At 42.9% G+C, this 26,456-nt stretch overlaps 1 protein-coding gene across 1 annotated transcript; it reads left to right on the top strand.

Annotated features, from left to right (window-relative positions):
* The first annotated feature begins 369 nt into the window (after positions 1–369).
* Positions 370–26,204, top strand: scaf11 (SR-related CTD-associated factor 11). Its single transcript, XM_079654525.1, has 14 exons — positions 370–566; positions 3,199–3,241; positions 3,425–3,570; positions 3,709–3,792; positions 5,725–5,804; positions 5,976–6,093; positions 6,611–6,684; positions 6,821–6,940; positions 18,876–18,961; positions 19,137–21,461; positions 22,703–23,010; positions 24,755–24,925; positions 25,012–25,122; positions 25,404–26,204. Exons 2-14 carry the CDS (start codon positions 3,223–3,225, stop codon positions 25,497–25,499), a joined length of 3,738 nt encoding a protein of 1,245 aa, XP_079510651.1. The 5' UTR covers positions 370–566; positions 3,199–3,222; the 3' UTR covers positions 25,500–26,204.
* Positions 26,205–26,456: the final 252 nt, after the last annotated feature.

Genomic DNA, 26,456 nt, shown 5'->3' with positions numbered 1-26,456 from the left:
TATGTGACATATCTACGTTGTCCCCCATGAAAAAGACCTTTTAATGCATTTATTTCCTTCACCAATGTATATGTTTTTCTTTGGGTTAAAAGAAAGAGCTAAACAAACCTTATGGTGTATTTGGAATGCCATGTGATAAAATGGAACAATTTAATAACAAATAAAAGGCAAAACGTTTATTTAACTACTTGGATCATTATGCAAAAACACATGTAGTTGAACCTCTAAAAAGGTACAGCAAAATATAGTTTTTTAATTGAAATAACGTTCACTATTCCATTATGTCCATGTAGTAGGCAGCTGTTCCACCTGTTGCTGCCAGTCTATGGTCGCAGCACTTGCCCTGTAATAAATCAAATCCACTCTTCGGCGGCTCCGCTGGGGGGCGCCAGCGGCTCCAACTCTCAGCCCCACAGACCGCGAGACATGTGGCTGAGACTTTCTGAATGCTACGCTCCGTTTTTAGCCAAAAACAATCACCGAATAGTGCTATTCGTCAGCATTTCATTGTAGGTGCTTGGAAAACCAGTTTACCAGGTGCACGTCAGCTTCAGCAACACTTAAAGGTAAGTAACGAGACTTACCGCTAGCTAACTGGAGCTAACTGCTAGCAAGCTAAAAGCGACGCAAGAAGGTCCTGTTGTTCAAACCAGCTAGATAGCTCTGAGCTACATTGAGAGCTAGCTAGCTAACTTGTGACCTTCAGTGCAATAGCCGTGACTAATATTAGAAAGTATTTGCTGCAGTGCTAACAACAACAACACGCTAGCTCTTGCGTGGCTGTGTTTTTAGCTAGCTATAGCTGTCTAGCTAGCCAACAACAATCATGTTGTCATCGTCGTGTTGGCACTGGTTGATCAAGTTGGGCTAATTGTGTGTCTCCTGCAGCCAGGCCGTGCTGGCGCCGATCGGCAACAAGCTTCAATAACTATCTGCCCGCTAGCCTCATCTATCATATAATGTAATGTGCATTTACAGAATAATGTTATGTGGCGTTGGGCTTTTGTTTGAGAATGTCAGGTGTACTAGTTATTCTGTAGATGGAAACATTATAGTGACAGTTTTAGCTCAAGGCTAGTGACTAATCGCCTGTGTTTGGAAATGAAACCGTGGGTATGAGTCTGTTGAACAAGTTTAACATTTGAAGATCTACATAATGAAATTGATGAAGCAAAGAATGATTCCAGATCAGATATCATTCTCAGTTTAAGTCTCAAGTTAAGGCTAGAAGTCAGCTGGATACATGTTTGTTCATCAAGACTCTGGAGGTAAATAACATTCAGGTTGACAACAAAACTGGAAGTAGTAATCAGAGTTGATCACAAACACCTGATCACAAATCTGGTTAGTAGCTCTGGTTTTAGGCAACTTACTACGAGTAAGTGAGTCAGACTATAAATGATTTCAAATGTTTCAAGTTCACTCAATTATATCATCCCTTCATATGGATTTTTAAATTATGAGTAGTCTGATTTCTAATATTCTCAAACATTGAGCAAAATACATTTTAGAAACTACCCATCCCATCATTTTTCCAATAAAAAGTGAACAAAATATATTGATTGTTCATGGTCAAATTTCCTTAAATTGTTATAACTTCCAATTAGGGGATCCTTTTTAAATTATGCTTTAAATGAGTCTGCAAATTAGTAAAAAAAAGCAAAAGCTTTGAGCAGATTTTCTCAAGACATCAATTTGTTGATTATTGCTGATTAATTAAGTAATCACCACAAGTGTCATTTCCAAAGGAGATGGCAATGTGGCTTTATTTCTGGAGAGAGAAAAGTCCACGCTTTTCCTTGTGGATGTCCAGTCAGTGCAAGCAGTACATTCTTCGGTCTGTGCTATATTGACAGATAAAGTGGAATCTCACTCTTACGCAGTCGACGGATGCATTGGGAGTGAGCTTCAGACGCCCAGGGTCCCTGCCTGCTGCTTCCTCTTCAGCCTCTCTCCTCTGTATTTCTTTGGCCGTGGAATTTAGCTTGGACTCATATGGCTGAATATCCGAGTCAGCACAAATCACATCCTTTGCATCTCGGGATACCATTTTTGTGAAAAGTACAGAAAAAATATCTTCCTAGCATCCTTTAGAGCAGGGTTGTCCAAACTTGTTTCACCGAGGGCCACGTACAGAAAAATATACGATGGGCTGGGCCGCTCACTAGAGGTATATTGCCTCATAAGTTATAAGTTAGAAAAATCAATCAAATGTAGGTAAATTATGGTTAATATTGATGAAAAAAACAGACAGCTCTCCGTAGGGTTTCATTTCTTGTGTTGGCAGCTCATTCCTTAAAACAGGAGGATCAGATTACTTATTGTAAGAGGAAATATTAAGGGTATATTTCAAGAATGTTATGTAAATGTCTTATTGGGCTTTTTTCTTACCAACTAAGATTGGTTAGACCTTTTTTTCAACTTTAATTGACTGCATTTTTTGAAAAATGTGGCTTATTAACACATGAATACTAATATGTAAGAACTACAATGGCAGATGTTTAATTTGTGGGCCATATTTCATTATACTATTTTAATTTGCTGAGGGCTGATTCAAAATGGGCTGCATTTGGCCCCCGGGCTGTAGTTTGGACACCCCTGTTTTAGAGGCACCCAGACGTTTAGACCAGAAATCTAAGCTTCAGCAGTTTGTAGTTCTTCCTAGCATACAACTACGTCACCTAGAATGACAGTGCTGAATGCTGTACCTGCTCAATCAATACAGCACGCACTGAGGGATTTATTGCTTCTACCGAATACATTTACTATCATGACTGATTGCAGAGGCTGAGCTAAACACAAACATGCAGAAAACAAGCAATCACTATCCTGGTACCAAGGATGAAATGCATCAATCAGGTATATTCTTGAGAGCAAAATAAACATGTTAAATCTGTAATATTTGAGGCCTCTGTACATCTGGTAGCCTCAGCAGCGATCCACTTCAGGTGTCCGGGCCATTTTAAAGCCACTCTTGCAAAATAGGAGGGAAACACAGTGAACTGATTGCCAACCACTGGTCCTGTAGTAAATGTAAACGGGACAATCTAACAGGTTTCAAATCACTTTTGTCTTTTTACAGTATTTTCTTTCATGTCTTTGAATTACATTTTCCTGAGGGCTGAACAAAGTGACAACAAAGTGCACATAATCAGCTCCTGTCATTTGCGTCACCTTCTCCTCTTCTTTGTTTTGCAGTGATCAGGTGAGCCCGGGGCAGACATGACTGGAGCTGGAAGTGGTGAGACTTTACACACTCAAGGGTGTTGTCGGGCAAATGTTGGGATATCTGTTGCATGAGCAGTATGAATTATCAGTTGTAGTTTAACATCCCTACATTGCTAAAGCTGGATATAAGTTCAGCTCACTTCTGCTCACACGAAGTAGAAAACATCAATAACTTAAAACTTGTGTTGGTGTTTAGGAGGCCAGGGCCCGCCTGATGGGGGGGACGTTGAGGAGGCGGAGAGGTGTCCTATCTGCCTCTGCGTCCTGGCTGGAGGCGAGCTCGCCGTGCCCGACAGCTGCTGCCACGTCTTCTGCCTCAGATGTCTCCTCACATGGGCAGAGGTGACTATCAGTGAAAACTGTTAGAACTGATGATGTGAATTATACAATTTGTTGTATCGTAAAAAAAGGCTCTTAAGACCTATATTTATTTTTACACTAATTGTTAGATATTTTCTAACTGTTTGATTCATTTTGTAGTTGCAGATGTCTCCGTCCTGCCCGGTGGACAGAAGACCTTTCACTAATGTTTACAGATGGGATGGGAATCTCAGCTGTGTGCAGGTGCGTCTGCCTTTTCTCCGTCATAGTTATAATGCATCTGTGGTTCAGAAGAGGCCAGTGGCTGCTGTTGTTTTCCTAATCCAACCATTTCAAAAGTGGGTTTTAAAAACATATATCATATGTGACCTGCTCTATCGAAATCAGTCGCATTGACCCGAAGACACATTTTGAGTTGTATACCCTGCTGGAAAGAGGATATTCCTAGCTTTCTAATGAAATCAGGATTGTTGTTGTACTCCAAATATTAAGCGAAATATGTCACATTATATAATGAATATCACCGAGTCATCACTTTGAGAAAAAGGCCTTCAAAGTTTCCTCTTCTCTGGAATCCATCGATCTGATTGATTATTAGCAAATGATCAAAATACTACGGAGGGAAGATATTTTCGTTTAGATTACTGGTCCGGGGGTAGCTCGCGAGTGTGTGTGCGTGTGTATACGTGTGTGTGTGTGTTTGTGTAATTTTGCGTTTGTGTGTATTGTGTTTGTTTCCCGGGGAAAACCCTCACGAGAAACTCCGGCTTTTCTTATGCCTGCTGTGGCGTTAAATTACTCCGTTCTCCGCTTGTAATTATGCCGTTACAAGCTTCAAAGTTGTATTTATCATCTGAATTTGCCGAAACAAGTTTAATATTCTGAAAGCCAAGACTGTTTACCGTAATTTTCGAACTATATGCCGCGCCTTTTTCCCCATTTTTCAACCCTGGGGCTTATATAACGGTGCGGCTAATCTATGGATTTTTACAGCTAACGGCCACTTAGGGACCTCCTAAATCTATGGATTTTACAGGTTACAGTCCACCACCTTTAACTCTATGGGCTCTATGGCCGGTCCACGCCCCCCACCTTTAAGCGGCGGGCTCCAGCAGGAAAAAGCTGGAGGCCGGAAAAGAGTGAGACAGGTAGCGCGCAAAAGTAAAAGTGGAACCGAGAGTGGTACGAGAGACAGAACGAGAGCAAGACAGAGAGACATTACGAGAGCGAGACACTTTGTCCCCGTACCACTGGTTGAAAACCACTGCTGTAGATCACTGCCGGTACGTGCGCTGGGAGCGCACCGTTTAAGTTTGAAAGTTGAAAAGTTTGTGTGTCTGAAACGCTATGTGATACAGTACAGTTTACACAGCACAGCACATGTTCTGTAGCTACTATTGCACTAAATGCTAACACTTGAATACGCTATGCAAATATGCAACTTGTTTGTTGAAATGTTAATAAATGGGAGCTTCCTCAAACAGCCATCTCTTTCCCGACAATCCCCTCTGTGCACGAACCCTTACATATGGTAATTAAACATTAAATCACCTGCGGCTTATAGTCCAGTGCGGCTTATATATGTACACATCATATCATTTAGCTGCTGCGGCTTATATTCAGGTGCGCCTTATAGTCCGAAAATTACGGTAATTGAAATCAGATGAAAACAAACTGTAACGGACCCTGCCGGGTTATTTATGATTACTCTATGCTTACATTCATAATGTCAGCCGGTGGGAGGGGGGGCCGGCGCTGCGGAAGAGCAGATTGCCTGTCATCTTCCCTTTACAAGCTTAAATAATGTATTTATCGTGCGAGTTTGGAAATAAAAGTTTCATATTCTGAAAGCCAAGACTTTGTTTGTTTTAAAATAAAACAATTCACCCGAACCCCGGAAAAATAGTTTTTTACGCAAATCCACGTTTATTTTGAAATGAGCCGTTGCGACTTCCGACTGATTTCGATAGAGCGGGTTTCATTCATTCATTCATTCATTCATTCATTCATTCATTGAGCCTGTCCGTCGTTTTAGCTGTTAAAAGACAGCATATGATGGAATACATACAATCTGTTCTTGACTTTTTTAAACAAAGCCAAGGTGACTTCTATGACGGGCACAGTTTTTCAAATTGTGGCCCCAAAATAAAATGTGCTTCTTTTCGTTGTTCGAAGGTTCCTGTGAGGAAACGTGCGACTCAACCCGAAGCTGAGCGTTGCTACTGTAGAAACCCCGAACAGAAAGTCTGTCTCAAGTAAGTGTCAACACGTTTTTTTTTTTTTACAATCAAATGGTTAGCCGGTCTCAAAGGTCTTTACAGAGAAATTACTTAATAGGATATCAATCATTAATCATGGACACCTCATGATCTCTAATGTAACTATGAAATCCGCTTGAGAATCATTTCGTTTTTGTTTCTTTTTAGAAGTAAGGCTGCAAGAAGACTGAGACGGCAAAAGGTGGAGAGGACGGCTGACGCTAAAACGAAAGGTCTTGTTAGGAAATGTAACGACGATGGCCACTCCTCACTGAGCAGAAAAAAGGTGTTTTTAATGACTTCCTTTTTTGTAGTTGCCTTTTTTGTGTTGCCTTAGAGCAGGGGCTTTTCAGCCCGCGACCCCCAAAATAACAGTGTCAGGGACTGGCGACCCCCTGTCGACGGGGGGGGAAGGGTTATATTTTAAGTGTTTATTTCTCTATAATGTGTGTGTTTTTAAATTGAGTGACTTTGTGTAATATATGATTTGTTGCATGTGATGTACACCTCAATACATATAGTGCAAGGGGGGAGATCACTGTTCTGGGTCTTCAAGTAGTTGTGTAGTGAAGAGGAGAATGTTCTTTAGTTGGAAGTGGGTGGCTCTTTAAAAGAGCCTTTGGGGTGTTATATATATTATTATTATTAATAATAATAAAAAATTAATCCATTTTAAAATTTTTTTTTTTTTTAAATTTTCCATTTTGTAATCATCTCGCGACCCCCACTCGGGGTCGCGATCCCCACTTTGGGAACCCCTGCCTTAGAGTGTTTGAGTCTCATCAGCTTTCATATGATTTCAGGTGAGAGGAACAGAGTGCTGCCCTTGGTCATCGTCTCCATGTGTCTCAATAACAACAACATCCACGGAGCACATGTAAGCTTCCCTCAGTGATGAGTTATTACATAACTCCATGAATTATGTTAAATAATTCAAGATTGACCAGAGTCTGAGTCATCATGTTGTGCTTTCTTTGTGCTTCCTTATGAACTGTTCTGTTCTGCTCCTGCAGGGCAGAGCCTGTGTGGGAGGACGTCCCGTATGACAGCGTAATGACACAGTGTAAAGCTCAGGCGCAGGACTGTCCGTGGCTCTCTGCTGCGGCGCCCATCCCTGCTAACGGCCCCTTCAGGTAATGACATCGCAGCTGAGCCCTTACACTGCTCCTATGGCTGCTGCTGTTATGAAGTGTTAACGCTAAACAAGTTCTCTCATTTATGTCCAGTTTAATTTAAGTGGCACCAGAGTATGATATACAGTGGGGCAAAAAAGTATTTAGTCAGCCACCAATTGTGCAAGTTCTCCCACTTAAAAATATGAGCGATGCCTGTAATTTTCATCCTAGGTATACCTCAACTATGAGAGACACAATGAGAAGAAGAAAATCCAGAAAATCATATTGTCTGATTTTTAAAGAATTGATTTGCAAATTATGGTGGAAAATAAGTATTTGGTCAATAACAAAAGTTCATCTCAATACTTTGTTGTATACCCTTTGTTGGCAATGACAGAGGTCAACATTTTCTGTCAGTCTTCACAAGGTTTTCACACACTGTTGCTGGTATTTTGGCCCATTCCTCCATGCAGATCTCCTCTAGAGCAGTGATGTTTTGGGGCTTTCGCTGGGCAACACGGACTTTCAACTCCCTCCAAAGATTTGCAATGGGGTTGAGATCTGGAGACTGGCTAGGCCACTCCAGGACCTTGAAATGCTTCTTGCGAAGCCACTCCTTCGTTGCCCGGGCGGTGTGTTTGGGATCATTGTCATGCTGAAAGACCCAGCCGCGTTTCATCTTCAATGCCCTTGCTGATGGAAGGAGGTTGTCACTCAAAATCTCACGATACATGGCCCCATTCATTCTTTCCTTTACACGGATCAGTCGTCCTGGTCCCTTTGCAGAAAAACAGCCCCAAAGCATGATGTTTCCACCCCCATGTTTCACAGTAGGTATGGTGTTCTTTGGATGCAACTCAGCATTCTTTCTCCTCCAAACACGTCTAGTTGAGTTTTTACCAAAAAGTTATATTTTGGTTTCATCTGACCATATGACATTCTCCCAATCCTCTTCTGGATCATCTAAATCAGGGGTCCCCAAACTTTTTCCAGTGAGGGCCACATAACTTTTCCCTTCTCTGATGGGGGGCCGGGTCAGTTTGTAACAGAAAAAGTGTGACGATCGCAGTGGTGCCTAAATGTAAGAATTTATTGTTTTCCAAAAAGCCACACATAAGCAAATATGAATAACCCTTTCTGAGATCAAATAACCCCCTCTGTGTTCTTCACAGAAAAATTTAACTCAGGAAATATATAATAACACTATTTATGAAATCAATAAAAATCAAATAACCCTCTCTGGGTTCTTCACAGAAAAAAAGTCAGGAAATATCTAATAACAGTATTATGAAATCAATAATACCCAAATAACCCTCTCTGGGTTCTTCACAGAAAAAGAGTCAGGAAATATGTAATAACAGTATTATGAATACCCAAATAACCCTCTCTGGGTTCTTCACAGAAAAAAAGTCAGGAAATATGTAATAACAGTATTATGAATACCCAAATAACCCTCTCTGGGTTCTTCACAGAAAAAAAGTCAGGAAATATGTAATAACAGTATTATGAATACCCAAATAACCCTCTCTGGGTTCTTCACAGAAACAATGCTTCTATTGTGCTGTGCACAATCTTGGTAAAAGTTCAGCTTCAGTTGTCACAGCAAAATCTCTTAAATGACTCATATGAGCAGTCTCTCAAAGTTCTTGTGTTCTTTCCTTATAGTCCAGTTGTGTAAGTTCCAGTATTATAGCCTAGTAGACACCAGTGTTTGCTCTCTCTCATCAACTTCCCCCTGAAAAACACAAAGCAAGCAGGCTGAGAAACCAAACTAAGTGATACAGCACCTACACAGCACAATACATTTCAATACAAGTATGGTTGTGGAGATGGATTTTTTATAGTGAGCTTACCTATGTACTGTATGTTCATCAGTGTGAACTGTGGGCCTGCATCTGGCTGGTGAGAAGTTCAATGTCAAGTTCCATTCTAGTCACAGCCAGTCTCAAACACTGATGCAGATGTTCATCTGTCAATCTTGATCTCCTCTGAGTTTTCAGGTGTTTCATGCGTGAAAAGGTTTGCTCGCAGATATACGTGCTGCCAAAAACTGTGGACATCTTCATTGCATGTTTTTTTATGTTAGGGTACGTGTCTTGAGGGAGGGCGGCATAGAAGTCAATGAGACTGGTGGGCTTGAATGAGTCTTTCAGAACATCACAGCTCTGTAACTCGGCCAGCTCAAACTGATAAGAAGGCTGGGCTTCATCGATGTCGGCAACAAAGGGGTTCTGGAAAAGACGGATTTCTTTTGCATGAACATGTAGTTCACGGAATCGCACACCGAACTCCGCCTTCAGCATTTCTAGTGCTTCCACACACTTTTCAGCTGGGAACGGGACCGCTGGTTTCTCTGCAGAAAGCTTTTGGGTAGCAGGGAGATGGGTGAAGTTGTGCTTTTTCACTTGCTCCAAAAGCAGCGCTTGTTTCACCTCAAATGCTTTTATGTGGGAATACATGTTGCAAATGAGTTTCCCCTGGCCTTGTAGCTGCAAGTTAAGGCCGTTCAGCAGTTCTGTCACATCTGTAAAAAATGCGAGGTGCCATTTCCATTCTGGGTCGATCAGCTCTGGGACCGTTTTGCCTTTTGAATGAAGAAATGCGTTAATTTCAGGTAGCAGCTCGTAAAAACGCCTCAAAACTCTGCCGCGGCTCAGCCATCGGATCTCTGTGTAGTATAATACATCTCCGTGCACAGACTCCAGGTCAGACAGGAATTGTTGGAACTGCCTGTGTTTAAGTCCATTTGCTCTGATGAAGTTTATGCATGATACCACCACCTTCATGACAGAATCCCACTTCAACACTTTGCAGCACAGTGCTTGCTGGTGAATTAGGAAGTGCACTTGTAGCGGGGCGGTGAGACCCCGCTCTTCCATCTCCCGGTTCATGCGTCCTATAAGACCCCGAGTCGCGCCCACCATACTCGGAGCCCCGTCAGTCGTGATGCTGGCAAGCTTTGCCCAGTCCAGATCCAACTCTTCGATGGTTTGACATACTTTGCCGAAAATATCCTCCCCCGTCGTAGTGCCTTTCAGACTTTGGAGGGCTGCCAGCTCCTCGCACATGTCAAAATGTGCGCTAACTCCACGAATAAAAATAAGAAGCTGCGCTGTGTCTTGCACGTCCGTGCTCTCATCAAGTGCTAATGAAAAAAAGTCAAATTCTTTTGTCTTCTGCTGCAGCTGGGCATATACATTACCCCCAATTTCTTCAACGCGTCTGGTGATTGTACTCGAAGACAGACTCACGGCATTAAAAACATCTTTCTTCTCGGGACACACCTCCTCCACGACAATATTCAGACATTTCTTGACAAACTCTCCCTCAGTGAAAGGTTTACCGCAGCTTGCTATCAGTTGAGCAACACGGAGGCTGGCACGAACAGATGAATGGTTCAGCTGAGTTTGGCGTACAAATGTAGTCTGCTGAGCTAACAGTCCACTTTTTAGCTTTGCTAGTTTGTCTGCTCGCATTTGGCCTCGCAAGCTATCATACTTGTCTTTGTGATGGGATTCATAATGTCGGCGCAGATTGTATTCTTTGAATACCGCCACGGCCTCTTGACAGATGAGACAAACAGCCTTTTCTTTGCATTGAACAAAAAAATAATCGTGTGTCCACTGCAGGTTAAATACCCTGCATTCTGAATCAATTTTTCTCTTACCTAACCTTTTTGCCATTATTCCGTTCTGGGGGGGGGGGGTAGGTTCACGTTTTATGATTAGGGCAAAGACAGTGAGGTCGTTAGCAACATTTTTTTAGCGTCATAATTCAATTCAAATGAGCTTTATTGACATGAGGAAACATTTCAGGGATTCAGTCGGGGAGGCTCACTTCACCCAGTTCTATGCGTGCATTGGTCTCGATCGCGTGGCCCGACTGAAAAAATAATAATGCGGAGGGGGGGAGGTAATGCGTCTCTGATATTGGAAATTGTTCAAGGGGCCGGGTCAAATGTGGAGGCGGGCCGTATCCGGCCCGTGGGCCGTAGTTTGGGGACCACTGATCTAAATGCTCTCTAGCAAACTTCAGACGGGCCTGGACATGTACTGGCTTAAGCAGGGGGACACGTCTGGCACTGCAGGATTTGAGTCCCTGGCGGCGTAGTGTGTTACTGATGGTAGCCTTTGTTACTTTGGTCCCAGCTCTCTGCAGGTCATTGACTAGGTCCCCCCGTGTGGTTCTGGGATTTTTGCTCAGCGTTCATGTGACCATTTTGACCCCACGGGGTGAGATCTTGCGTGGAGCCCCAGATCGAGGGAGATTATCAGTGGTCTTGTATGTCTTCCATTTTCTAATAATTGCTCCCACAGTTGATTTCTTCACACCAAGCTGCTTACCTATTGCAGATTCAGTCTTCCCAGCCTGGTGCAGGTCTACAATTTTGTTTCTGGTGTCCTTTGACAGCTCTTTGGTCTTGGCCATAGTGGAGTTTGGAGTGTGACTGTTTGAGGTTGTGGACAGGTGTTATACTGATAACGAGTTCAAACAGGTGCCATTAATACAGTTAACAAGTGAAGGACAGAGGAGGCTCTTAAAGAAGAAGTTACAGGTCTGTGAGAGCCAGAAATCTTGTTTGTTTGTAGGTGACCAAATACTTATTTTCCACCATAATATGCAAATAAATTCTTTAAAAATCAGACAATGTGATTTTCTGGATTTTCTTTTTTCTCATTTTGTCCCTCATAGTTGAGGTATACCTAGGATGAAAATGACAGGCCTCTCATCTTTTTAAGTGGGAGAACTTGCACAATTGGTGGCTGTCTAAATACTTTTTTGCCCCACTGTATATATTAACGCTGTAAAAATTATCGCGTTAACGGCGTTAATTAATTTTTGGAATTAATTGCGTTAAAATATTTAACGCATGCGCAGAATGGCCCGGCCCATACATCCCATCAGTGGTAGCGCCAGGGTATGGCTGGGGTAGGCTACAGCCATACCAAGAAATGGCTTAGACCCACCATGAAAAATGATGTTAAAGTAAGCTAAATAAAGTCCGCCAACTCGCGCGGCGTAAATTGCACAGACAGCAGTTAGTAAGATTGATTTCAGTAGCCACTTGTCTGGAAATACCGAAGACTAGAAACGGTTTTGAAAACTTTTGTCACGTAGTGATCGTCTACTCAATAGAACATCTTTGATAATGTCTTCTGGCCTATCAGAATCAAGTTAACGGTGTGGTGTTGTTGCAGGAAGTCCCGTCAGAGAATACTTTTGCTGTAGTACATCTTTACATGGGCGTCGAAGCCATTATATGAGGGTGGGAGAAGTCCCCCCCACTTTTTCAAATTATTAGTATAGACCCCCCCACTTTTACCATGTGGAAAGTCCGTGAATCGGTCTATCCACTCGCCGCACTTTGTAGAGCGCTGTGTCAGTGCTTCACTATCAAATCCATTCCACTTGCTTATTGAGAGAATGCCCAAATCAATGGAACTCCGTACCATGTTTTCACTGCTACTTCGTACCAAGTCAGATTCTCCCATAGCGCGCGCATGTTCAAGGAGTGTTGCCATAGTTGGACAGCTCAGATCTGTTGTATGAAGCGATGCCGGCAACAGAGGTAAGGGACACACACCAAGTCTTCAGGACATTGTTAATACAGCGAAAATCAAAGCTGACGATCTCTTGGTTTGATATGTTTTCTCCCCCAGACAACATGGACATAAGAACATTTTTTTCAAAGAAGAGGAAAGTAAGTCTTCAGCTGGTAGCAGTTAATCAGTTAACAGTGATGGCGGCGGCGGCAAATGCGTTTCACTTCTTGAGAGGAGTTTCATCTTTATGTCATGATAGAGAGATACAAATACTGAATAGTTTTGATGAGAAAAGGTATCGAAATGCCAGGTTACTAGTATTTATCATGTAAACAGGGAACACGAATAACCCGATCTCTATGTGCTCATGTAAACACCATGATGTCCATGTAGAGACGCAGTCAGTGTGTTTTACTGGAGCCTCAGTTCGATAAGAGATTATTTTCAGAGTTCTTTCAGGTTCTCTCTCTCAAAATGGTAATGTGCATTATGTTTTTATTATACTTCTTATCATTCAGAAGCTTTTTGTGTGTGTTTATGTTTTACTGAGTGCTTATAGGCAATTTCCATCCCAGTATTCAGTTAACTATTTATTTTCTGTGCACATTACATACACTAGCTAATATTCTACCTACTGCTTGGGACTTTGAGTCTTCAAAATGTCCAATGTCACAGACTGGGACTTACTTTAGAGTCAGTTGTATTTACATTCAGTATGACTTGTTATGATTCAATGTGAAAGAGTATACTGCTCAATAAATAATGATCACTTCAACACCCCTCTTGACATCTAGGCGCTTGAGAGTGAGTCAGAGATTTATTGTTGTATATAAATGTTCAAAAAATGGGCATTTAAACTGCTTTTTATTCATTCAAATACGGCTCTGAAGTAATAATCAAAAATGTTTCCTTTCTTTACTACTCGATTAAATTACAAAATGTACCCCTCATTTCCCTCATGCTAGTATAGCCACATAAAAGTATCAAACCACCTGTTAAAATGCACCAGAATAAAGGAAATCTATTTTTATTTTTTTTCGTTGGGGGGACCCCCAAACCCCCGTTAAAAATGTCCCCCCCACATTCAGGATGCTTCCTACGCCCATGCATCTCTATACATCGATACAACATTACGTGTTGATAGAAATCAACACGTAATGAAATAAGACCCCACGGTTTGATGATTGATAGGTGTGTGGGCTGTCTTTCATTTTGACACACAGAACAATGTTATAATAAACATACATACTGTATGTTAAATGGATATATCCGCCTTCTTTCCTTTATCTTTCCATTCCCACAACAATATACATAAAGAAATGGCATATTTTGGACATAGTTCGAATGTTGATTAATCATGATTAATTATTTTTTAAGCTGTGATTAACCTGATTACAATTTGTAATCGTTTGACAGCCATAATATATATACAAAGAAAATTTGAAAAGGAGTAACACCAGATTCAGGAAGATTGGATTTGTTTAGTAAGTCTTGCTTTGAGAGCCAGATGGAACAAACTGAAGAAAGGTGCTTCAATCTTTATGTTTAATGATCATTTGGCACAGTATCTGCACAAGGTCTATTAAATCTGACTGGCTTTTATAGAGACCTCGATCAACCTATATGAAATGAATTTCAGTGGCCGATTGATCAGAAAGTGAAGGCTTACTGTTGCTGACATAAGCCTCTCTGCCTGTGTGTTTGCGATACAGTTATCCTGAGTCATAGAAACATTATCTGTAGTTGTTATTGCACAACGTTGTGAGGGCAGTCTAACAAACACTTGAATCGGCGTGATGCAACATTGTTGGAAGCTACAACAGCATTGCATAATTAGGGTTGTAAAATCAATTTAAAAGTAACCTTGAGTTTCAGGTAGCGCAATGGTTACACGGTATTCCATTTGGAGCTACAGTTATCAGTAATGTTCCAAAAAACAAGGATTTAACAAATGTTCTATGTGGAAAGACATTAAACTAACAAACACAAGAAATGCTATCATGTGCTGTGATGGGGTCGTTACTCAAAAAAAGCAATATATTACTCATTACTTTAAATAAAAGCAATATATTACTTTACTTCGTTACTCTCGACATAAAGTAACTTGTTACTCTTTACATTACTTTTGCGTTACTCAGCAACAGCCTATAGCAGGGGTGGGGAACCTCCGGCCCCCGGGCCGTAGACGGCCCGCGAGACCTTTTTGTACAGCCCTCGAGGTAATTTATAAACACACGCAAAAAAGAAAAAATTAAACAAGCGAGTGCCTGTTTTTCCTTGCCACGGTCAGGGTCCTTGAACACAACACGAGCCTAACGTGTCATCACGTGGTATAGAGTGGTGAAGTCACGCCCATCTACTTCCGATCCATGGGACCTTATTTCGGAAAAATAATGTATTGAAGTCCATAGGGGTGTAACTGTATCCGTATTCGTCTCGTACCGTCACGGTTCGGACGTCACGGTTCGGCACATGCAGTCACACGGTGAATACGCCTTTTTTTTATGAGTGGTAAAATAGTCTGTCACTCAGGGCAGTATTACACTATATATAATCCACGGGGCGGTATTGCGCCTAAAAGCCAGCTGCCCGTAAATAACAAATGAAGAACAAGAACAAAACACAACAAAACAAACACAATACTTGAAGAAGAAAAGTTAGTAGCTATGGCGAGTTCACACAACACACAGGAGCTAGAAGACCCACCTGCTTCTTTTAAATCAGGTGTGTGGGAACATTTCGGGTTCCCTGTGGACTACAACAATGATGGCGTGCGAGTTGTGGATCGGACGAGGACGGTGTGTCGGCGTTGTTCGACAGCGGTGCGGTATGCTAGTGGTAACACGTCGTTCAAACATGCTCAATCACATCCGAGTCAGTCTCAGTCCCCAGCGAGAGGGTTTTCTCGACGGCAGGTGACATGGCTACCGCCAACAGTTCTGCCCTCACTACTGGCAACGTAGACAAACTAATCTTTTTGAAATAAAAACGGGAAAATAGAGTAAAGCCTGAGTACCTTTATTTAGGCATAATGGCCTCACACACTCAAAAGTTAATTACACATGTTAGACATTGATCCTAAAGGTACAGATTTTATTTTTTTTATATTTATCATTTTATTTATTTTATATTTTGACATCAGGAGATGTTATACAGTTATGTATTGCCTTTGATTGATTGAAACACTTTCTTATTATTTATTTTAATATTTTCAAGACATTCTTTTTAGTTGTACAGCTTATTTAACCTTTTTGTTTGACATCAGCCATTTTAAATAATATGGCCATCTGAGTGTGTTACTGTTTGTGGTTTGTTTTTAACTGTGTAATACAGTTAATGATTCCAAATGTTGGAGTTCCTTATTTTCACACCAAAACTTGCACTACTGTTAAAAATAAATAACAGCAAAAAAAATTATGCATTTGTGACTTTTTGTTGTTGTACCGAACCGTGACCCCCAAACCGAGGTATGAACCGAACCGTGACTTCTGTGAACCGTTACACCCCTAGAAGTCAATGGAGAGAGAGAACTTATCTTTCGATCCCGTTTGAATTGTGCCATGAATTACACATATGATGTTTGTCAATCTTAAAATATAATTTCCTTGGCAAAAAAGTCACAGTTTGTTGTAAAACTGTTGAAATATAAGACTATAAAAAATACGCAACTAGAAAGAGTACAAATCCCAGAGTTGCTTAAGTGATGTCAAAATGGTTGTCCTCCCCTAAGAGATAGCTAAGATCAGCACCATATAGATAGCCAGCGCCATATAGATAGATTCTAAGATAAGATAACTTTAACAAGATGCCTGTGTGCTTAGTACCAGGTTGTTATCATACCAGCAATGGGTCTTGCTCGTTTTTTCGCTTCCCGTCTGATGAAAGGACCAGGAGTGGCTGAATCAAGTTAGCTACATAGCTAGTAGTTAGGACGTTAGTTAGCATTACAGCCTTGTCTTTTTTATTAGCCTTAATATGAAGTAACATTAAGTAACCCAAAATGTTAAACAGTAAGAATAGTAGTCGTTTCGTGAACCCTTTGAAGTGTACTATCACCGGTGTGATCATTCTATAATACACCATCTAAGCCCGGGGGAGAAATGCTAAGGCTAGCATCGGCGATCGCCGATCTTTTCTACTTCATGCTACCTGCACAAATGGTTGACATTAAACCTTAAAAAGACCCGTCAGTTCAGAGAGAATCAAAGGAAGGCAGGCAGGCAGTTTTGCATGACATTCTTCTGGACGTGTTTCATTGTGGTGATAGTGAGGGTAGTCAATCTTTTTGTTGACAAGACAGTAGTGACGGCCATCTTGGTGACGTGTGTTGTTGTGCTAGCCTGCGAGACCAGCGATGTAGTTCATTGAGCGTATTTTTTTTTTGACTTTCAAAATTATCTTTTCAATTGACAAACATCATATGTGTAATTCGTGGCACAATTCAAACGGGATCGAAAGATAATCTTTCTCTCTCCATTGACTTCAATAAATAATCTTTCCGAAATAAGGTCCCATGGAGGTCCACCGGAAGGGGAGGGACTTCGCCACTCTATATGTCTCGTCTGACAGGGGTGCAGTTCTGGCGGAGAGCACCAGAACGCCGCTCCGGGTCTTCCAAAAATTGCAGTATGCATAAGAACGTACACATGCCGCAGTTTTTGCGTTTCTGTGTCTTGAGTTGTAAGCCCAGTGGCGATCTGTTCATCTGACATACTGATCATACAGTCAATAACTTTGTTGTTATTAGCATCTGGTTAGCTAGCTATGCTAATGAATATAAGAAGCTTTTTCTACAACCAGTGAGGTAAAGGCACATCGTTATATGATCATTATAGTTATAAAAGAATAAGAGAATAAAGTAAACGGGTATAAAATACAATTTGACTGTAAAAGAAAGTTGTTATTAATAAACAAGAATACAGTTTGAAAGTGATTTGTAAAATATCCATAAAGAAAAATAAAATCTGCTTACAGTTCTGTTTCATATGGATGTTGAGAGATGTATCCATAGATCTCTTAATTATTTTTTTTAGGAGGGTCCGGGGGGGACCCCCCTAGAGGAGGCTGAAATCATGTTCACATTGATAGGAAACTAAATACATTTGCACACATCTCGTGTCCATATCTTTCTGTTTTGATGGTCATGCCACACCGTGCACGTGCATGTGCGAGTCATGGTGAGATATCTGGATTAAGAGGTTGCTTTTTCTTTGCACACATGAAAGAAAGGCCAAATGAATGGGCTGTGATTTTAGTATTTTTAAGCAGAGGTCAATAACTTGTACGGCCCTCGGAGGATGTTGAAAAATTGAAATGGCCCTTGAGAGGAAAAAGGTTCCCCACCCCTGCTCTAGTGACTTGAAATATTTAAAATTGTTAAAAGTTAGATTCACCTTTACATTTACCAATCTTATCTACCCCTGGAACTAGCTAAACTAAATGTTTATTATGTATTGTCGTGTCGGGTCACTTCACTGGATCAGCGAGCTGCATGAGACACAGACGGGCTGTCAGGAGAGGGAGAGGAAAAGAGAGGCTCTGTTTATTAAACCCGCCGTGTTATTATCTAAAGTTACTGTAAACTTCTGAATAATGTAGTAACTACGTCTAGTCTGTCAAAGGGAGAATCTAGTAATTTTTTCGCGCAATGTTAGTAACTATATTGTGATTACTGAATTTATAACAGTAATGCGTTACATTACTCCGTTACCAACAAATTTAATTCTATTACAGTAACGCGTTACACCCAACACTGATCGGGTTGACGGGGGACAACATTAACTGCAGAATATTGTCTGTGTTGATTGTTTGTTTCATATATGTCCTGTTTTTTTTGGTCATAATACTTTTTTTAAAGCACAACCTAACTTATGTAATATTTAATATAATATCTGTCCAACCGGGCACATACATCACTCCTGTCCCTCTGGCACTTATGCTCAAATCTAGTTTCTTAAGATTTACAATTTCGCACGGCTTAGTTGAATACTAATTGGTCGCACTGCTAGCATTATAGCAGACCATTGCTAAGGACGATTTGATCAAGGGACGAAGTGCAGTCACTTCAATCCGCGGAAAGAAATCCAATGAACACAATGTTAGCTGTTGCAAAACAAAGACACATTGTTCTGTTACTCCATCACAATACATCAAGAAATCTACAAGAATACGGCGCAAGAGAAGAAAAGACGTTAAAAGAAACGGAGAGAGAAAAAAATCAGTACCCCTGTGTAATAAAATGAAGAAGATATAGAAATGCAGAATAAAAACGGCAAGCAGGAATAAGTTGTATTACTTATGCAGTCGCTGAAAGAAAATTAAATTAACTCTTTTGTAATTGAAAGAAGTAATGGATGGGATGGTATCTTTACCTAAATAGTTTTTGCGTGTGTATATTTCTCACTTTACAGGCAAAGCTTCCATCCACCCGGTTGGAACCAGAGCCCGTTTCCATCTCCCTTTTCCTCCCCGTCACCTTGCGGGCCCGGTCATTTCGGTGAGTCTATAAAAAGGATGTAAGGCTCTTTTTCTGCTGTAACAACGTACATTTCCCCTCATGGGACTAATGAAGGGATTCTGATTCTGATCAACGAATGAATACCGTTTACCTGATTTATAATGGAAATGTTTGGCCTCTGTACCTGTAAATGCTCATGGTTTCTCTCCCGCAGTGTTTCAGGGTGTTGTCTGCGCCATCACGTGTCCCAAAGGAGGCGAGAAGAGAGGCGGGCGAGCTTCAACCTCCAAAGCTCCCACTAAAGAGGCCAAGTCTCTACCATCCCGGCGGTCCGGACGCAACAGTAAGAGCCAGGAAGAGGCTCCTGTGTCTGACCCTTCATCACCACCGCAGCCCTCTTCGTCTGACTCTGACTCGGCCCCTTCACAGCCCACCAAGCCGGGCAAAGCCTCGCAGACACCGGCCAAGAGGAAGGGAAAACAGGTCACAAACCGGAAGGCCGGCGGGAAAAGGAAAGCCGCGCCAAGGAAAAAGAAATCTGCCCAAGTCGTGAGCAGTCCCACGGCAAGTGAAGACGAGGAGGAGGAGGAGGCAGATGGGTGCGACAACGCCGAGAAGGAGGAAGAAGAAAAGAAAAACTTGGATCAGCAACAGTCTGACGCTGAGGGGAGTCTAAATGAAGACCACGACACTATCGACTCTCCTAATGAGCGAGGAGGCGCTGAACCCTCCGGGAACGACGTGGGGCTGGACAGTGACGAGACTCAGGAAGAGTCTACTGAACAGAAACCAGACTCGGCTCCATACAGCCCCGGTTCCTGCTCCGAGGGCGAACAGAGCAAGAGGGAGGAGGAAGAGCCAGCAAGCCCCGCGTCCTCTGGAGGAGACATCTGCGGCAAAAGTCCTCCACCGTCACCTTGTGACTCGGAGAAAAGTCCTCCACCGTCACCCTCTGACTCGGAGAAAAGGCGCTCACCGTCACCCTCTGAATCAGAGAAAAGGCGTTCACCGTCACCCTCTGAATCAGAGAAAAGGCGATCACCGTCACCCTCTGAATCAGAGAAAAGGCGATCACCGTCACCCTCTGAATCAGAGAAAAGGCGTTCCCCCTCACCGTCTGGCTCGGAGAAAAGGACTTCTCCATCACCCTCTGACAACGCTCTGCTGGGCGACCTGATGTCCCCGCACGGTGATGACCAGGATGACGACATGGAGATGTGTGCGGCCTCAGTAGAAGCCAACAATGAAGATTCTTCAAAGGAGGCTGAATCATGTGAGAATTCTCCACAACCGGCCTCCGACTCGCAGAACAATCCAGATGTTCCAGAATCAAAAGCCTCTAACGAAAATGATTTGAAAGCATCGGGGTCAGAAGAGCCTTTAGTAGACGACAGCTCAAGGAAGGGAACCGAGGATGACACTGAGATTGTGCCCATGGACTGCAGTTCCCCCACGATGGAACATAGCAACAGTCCGAAGGAGGGGGACGCCTCAGCCGCGGCAGAGCCTCCTACTTCTGAAAGCCAAGTCGCCAAGGACGAAAGTGGCAAGGACCAACGGGAAAAGAGCCGGGAGAGGGAAAGGAGCCGGGGGAGAGAAAGGAGCAAGGATAGAGAAAGAAGCCAGGAGAAGAAAAATGGCAAGCAGCGGCGCTCTCGCTTCCACTCCCCATCCAAGGCCTGGTCACCAAAGAGGGAATCAAAACGAGAAGGGTCCAGGCGATCGCGCTCCCGCTCCAGAGAGCGAGACGGCAGCCCGCCTTCTAGCCGCTCATCCCGGGCCCGCAGCAGAGAAAAAGACCGAGACCGGGACGGTGAGAGAGACCGAGACCGGGACGGTGAGAGAGGAGACCGGGACGGTGAGAGAGACCGAGACCGGGACGGTGAGAGAGACCAGTCTCGGAGGGAGCGCAGCCGTGAGAGGAGGAGGCGGCGCTCCAAGAGTCGATCCAGGTCCAGCTCTCAGTCCAGATCACGATCCTACAGACGAGGGGCCAGCCCCGAGCGGCCGGCCTCCAGAGAGCAGTCTCCCCAGAGGAGGGAGCGTAGGGGCGGCTGGAGGTCAGGGCAGGGCAACGGGTCCGGGGGCGAGGGACGGAGGAATCAAAGCGACGCTGGGCAGGCTGAAAATGGCGTGCCGGCAGAAAGTTCCCCTGAGCGCAAACCCTGGTCGGAAAATCCTGACTGGGTTACAGAAAAGAGTCGGAGTGATGCCGAAAACAAGAGTGGGGGCTCACGCTGGGAGGACCGTGGCGGGAACAGAGGGTCCCGGGGCGCAGGCCGGGGGGGAGGCAACCGCAGCTTCAACAATTCAGGGACTGACGCATACAGCCGCTTCAACGAAAACCGGGGCGGTGGCCGGAGGAAAGAGTCCGATTCCGGAGACTCGATGCTCGACCGCTCAGGCTGGTCGTCGGCATCCAGCTGGGCGGTCAGAAGGAAACTACCCGCTGACGTTCAGGATTATTACTCCAAGAGGGAGAGGGGAGGACCAGGAGGCTGGAACCGACAGGAGGAGGAGCAGCCGGGGGCAGCAGCAGGTCAGACACAGTTTCTGTGACAACCACTTCTTTATCTCAAACACTAGTGCTTGAGGAAATGAAAATGTAAAAGAGAAAGTAATGAGTCAGTTAAAGTTCCCTCTTTTCTCTGAACAGTGGTCATGGATTAATGTTCTCTTTGAGGCTAGCAGAGGAAGATATTGGTGCTGTAGCTCAGAACTGTGAACAGAAATAAACCTAGATTACCCTCCGGCATCCACGTATTATTATATTTGAGAAGAAATAACTATTTATTTATTCCTTTTTAACGGTGCGTTCATACCTGCCTTGTATAGTCCGGTTGAATCGAACCCTGGTGCATTTAGCCGCTTGGTGCGGTTCATTTGGGTCGGTGTGAACACAGTCTGAGACCTCTTAAGTGAACTAAACAACCGGACTCTGGTCCGCTAAAATAGGTGGTCTCGGAGTGGTCTGCGAACTCTGGAGCGGTTCTTTGCTGGTGTGAACGCAGTCTGCACCAAAACATAGGAAGCGCAGTATTTACTTGTCACAAGAACGCAGATATCTTCAACATATTTAGCGAAAGAGTCTTTTAAAACACCCGCGGTTGTTTAGTTAAAAAGTGAAGCAGAATGAAGTTTTGAACAGTGACGTGTAAAGTAACAATTCTCCGTCAGCTACATAAAAATAAGAACACCTGTCGTCGGTGAAACGCCCCTCCTTACTGCAGAACGTCTCTTATTATATGTGTTATAATGTTTTTTAACGGACGTTGTCTGATGATATATATGCCCGGGCCGCTAGTGTCTGTTGATCTCCAGATTAACAGCAGCATGAGAATAACCTGCCGAAATTGCCGATGCTCCATGGCGGAGACTCCGGGAGAAATAGCCGGGATTTGCGTGTTTACCCCCTTAATGTCTGACCAATGGTTGAACAGCATTTCCGTGCACATGACTTGTGTTTAAAGTTTATAGTCCGTTTGAGTTTTGCTGTGAATGCAAACTCAACCTTCTGGAAAATGAAACAATGTAACAAACTGTCGTCTGGTGTGCACCAGAAAACGGACTATTAGGTGTGAATGCACCCTGAGACTCTCAATAGTTTTCTCTAAGGGTAGCAGTTTATATAACCTTTTATTTTGAGCCTGTATCTCCTACACATTTCACTCTTTATGAACTCATCTTTATCTCTCCATACATACCTTAGTACTTTAAATCATTTTAGTTTTCCATTAAATTGATAATATGTTCTCAATATAGTTTTCTCTTGTTCTCCAGATGCGACTAAAAGCGATCCTCCCTCCCAGGCGGTCCCGGGTAACGCCCCCGGGCCCGTGATGAACTCGGGTCCTCCTCAGCTCAACGTCCTGCAGCATCACTTCCCCCAGCAGGGCCAGAGGGGGGTGCCGCCCGTCAGCCTGCAGCCTGCAGCAGGGTACGCCATGCCTCCTCAGTACCCCGCCGTACCGCTGCTTCAGGGCCCCTCTGCCGGCGTTCAAGGCCTCCCCCCTCCTCCCCCACCTCCTCCACCCATGCATCAAGGCAGCCAGGGTGCAGCAGCTCATCCCGATGGCTACAACACACAGGTATGACATACTGGCAATTAGTGCTGCACGATTCTTGCTCAAATGTGAATCACGATTTTCCTCCCTAAGAATTGAGATCACGATTCTCATCGTTTCAATGAAAATATTTATTGCACTCTTACTCTTAGACGTCACGTGAGTACAATGAATTTAAACAGACAACATTTGTCTCTCTTGTAACAGAAACATAACTTTGTCTTTAGTCTGTAGTTGCTGAATACTGAACAAACATTACTACATTCAAAATGTGGCACCTGGAGCCAACTATTGTGGCTTTAAACAGACACCATCAACATCAAAGTGCTTGACTTAAATCCAAGTCTCAGTTTCTTGTAGCAAAAACATAGAGTAACTAAAATGAATTTGAGCCAACTACTGTGGCTTTAAACAAAGTGCTTGACTTAAACTCAAGTCTCTCTGGTAACAACATATACAGCAACTAAAATAAAGATATTGCTGCTGCCTGAGTGCTGAACATAAAAAATAGAATTTTTGCAGCTTTATAATAACAAAATGTAAACTTTGCAGTAGCACCTGTCCACAGTGGACACCCAACTACTGTACAACAACACCAACCTGTTTGTTACAGGGAGGAATACACTTAAGTTACTCAAAATACCTCACCACAGTGCTGAATATAAAAACAAAACAGTCACAGCTTTAGAATAATAATATAGAAAAAAGCCTAGCCGGCTAGCACCCAGTTCAACTACTGCACTTAAAGGTTCTTGTACTGAAAAAAACATAAACTTAAACAAAGTGCTAGACTCCACTGAGTAGTAATGTCACTGAATCAAAAGCATTAACTTAAATACTGCAGTCAGTACTGAATATAAAAACGGAACGGAACATAAAGTTACAGTTTCAGAATAAATGTAAATAAAGCCTAGCTGCCTAGCTACTAGCACAGTCCATCTACTGCACTTTAAGATTCTTGGCTAAGAACACCAACATGTCGACATTCTGAGGTTTCAGGGAGGAACGCTGGCAAGTTACAATGTTCCCCCCTGTACTGAAAGCCCTTTCTGAAGTCACTCATTTCTGTGTCACTCATTTCTATTTTTCTTGTACTACTAGTCGCTCTCGTCACTCTTTGCTAATCAGTGCTAATGCTAACGCTTCTGTAAACATACTGCCGGCTCCTGCCCTCACGTGCTGCAGTCAGTGAGTGTTGCCAGGTATACTTATTATAAGCCACATTGGGCTTATCTTTCTGTAAAGTTGCTTGGTAGTAAGTAATAATGGTTGTTACGGTTGTGAGCTTGTAGATAGGTTATTTTCAAATAGCCGACCCGACATATATAGGTTTAAAGTGCTCATGTTCTTTTGCGCTTGTTTTCATAGACCTGGTTGCTTATTCCTTCCGCAAAAACTGGCAACACTAGTGGCTGCAGCGTTAACACTGCATGAGAGGAGGAGAGACAGACAGAACACTACCATTTGCATGCGATCATGGTACTTTAATGTTAAATGTATAGAGTATATTTGCTTTACATCGTTTAAGTGTGATTGACATTGCAAGTTGGTATTATTCAGAAGCAAAATAATTAATAAAAATGTAAAAAAATCTGCATGACGTCATAGGATCGCCTTAATTTAGAAATGAGATCGCATAGGTGTCTGAATCAAGGTCACGATCTTTTTTCGATTAATCGTGCAGCACTACTGGCAATGAACATTAATAGACACGCATTCTGTTCTTAAGAGCATTCTCACAATCATTCTTCTGTCATTTCATCCCTAGATGGCAAGTACAATGGGTTATGGGAAACCTGGCCTACTTCCCACCCCAACCAAAGCTGGTGTTTCCTTAGCGACCTACTGCCAGTCGGCACCCAGCCAGGTGTATCCCTCCTCCACCACTTACACCGGCCAGCACAGCAAGGCTCATGCTGACAGCTCCAAAAAAGAGAAGGTAACCTACTGTCGGCCGAACACAAACACCTGTTTCTCTTTCTGTGCGAAATACCTGATCTCCTCTCTTTGTTTTGGAAACAACAGATCCAGGAAAGAGCTGTCAATGAAGTGAAAAACGCCATCAAACCCTATTACCAAAAGAATGAAATCAACAAGGATGAGTACAAGGAGATCGTCCGTAAAGCGGTAGAGAAGGTACAAGCTTCACTGAGAATTTCTTATACATGTTATATTGTGTTTAATTTAAAAAGAATATACTCATACTCACATACTTTGTTTACGCTAGAGACGAGGCTAAGGGATGTGTTTTTCAAATGTATCACTAGTGGATTCTTAAAAAGCCTTTAGATAATGCACTTCTTTTGGAAAGACCAAACAGAACCCCTCATGGCCCATCCTATTGAATAGGGACGTAAAACGATAGAGACTCAAGCTTTACAGGATTTGTTTTGAGCGTGTCTGTGATCTTTCCTCAGGTGTGCCACAGCAAGAGTGGTGAGGTGAACTCCAGTAAGGTGGCCATCCTGGTGAAGGCCTACGTGGACAAATACAAACACGCCCGCAAGAAATGAGGGTGGTCCCGCTGCGGCGCGCAGACGTCCTCACAGACACTCAGCTGCTCAAGTGCAATTTCCTCTGGCTGGAATTGGGTCTCCAAAATAAAAGACAACGGAGAGCCGACCTTTTCTTTTTTGATATCTCTACCTTTTATTGAACGATGAAGATTTTTTTCTATAGATTTTGATATTTTGTTAGAAAAATAATTACCCAATCAGAAATTGTACTGCAAGAGCCCTTTATTTTGCATAGATCATGTGACTGGGGAACTACTGTAAAGAGCGCAGGGTAGCATGGGGGGGGGGGGGGGGGCTCTCCTTGAGTGCCGGCTGGTACGATGAGTTCCTCCTGAATGGCATCCTAATTGCATAGCTTAATTAATTGAATATTGTCAATGTTCTTTTTTTAAATATTATATAATATTTCAGAGGAATTCCTAGTTTAAAGAACAGTGCATTGCCTTCATGATTCTGTGGCCCCGTTTTGGGCCGGAGTCTGATTCATGTGATTGTAATCAGGGCCCTGATTGGCTGGCGAGACACTAAGTGGGACGGCTAATCAGCAGTGAGTTTGTAATGTAAGGAACAGATCCCGGAAAGGGGGACAGATCAAATGAAATGAACCTTTCCCCCCGCCTGAATATGTATGAAATGTCAATGGGTGAACATGAACTGTGCAACGTATCCAGAAAGTAGTGAAATAAATTAGCTGCTTCCTGATCTGCTGTGTGTTTGTGAGAGGCTTAGGCTACATTTGAATCTCCATCCTTGTTTCTATCATGGTTCTGCTTGACTCTTCCCATGAATCCCCTGTTCAAAATATCAATTGTTACTAGACATCAAGTGATCGGATGTACAGCAGACTTATAATCTAGCATTTGTACTCCCGGTGGCCTGATTTTGATGAATTCTGGGTCGATTTTGACGATTTAGGGTGCTCGATTGGTCAGATTGCCTATTTATTTGAAAAAT

Source organism: Notothenia rossii (genome assembly GCF_949606895.1).
Source record: "Notothenia rossii genome assembly, chromosome: 10".
In the NCBI taxonomy this organism is placed as follows: Eukaryota; Metazoa; Chordata; class Actinopteri; order Perciformes; family Nototheniidae; genus Notothenia; species Notothenia rossii.
Note: the sequence above shows the minus strand (reverse complement) of the source record. Positions and strands in the feature narration are given on the sequence as shown.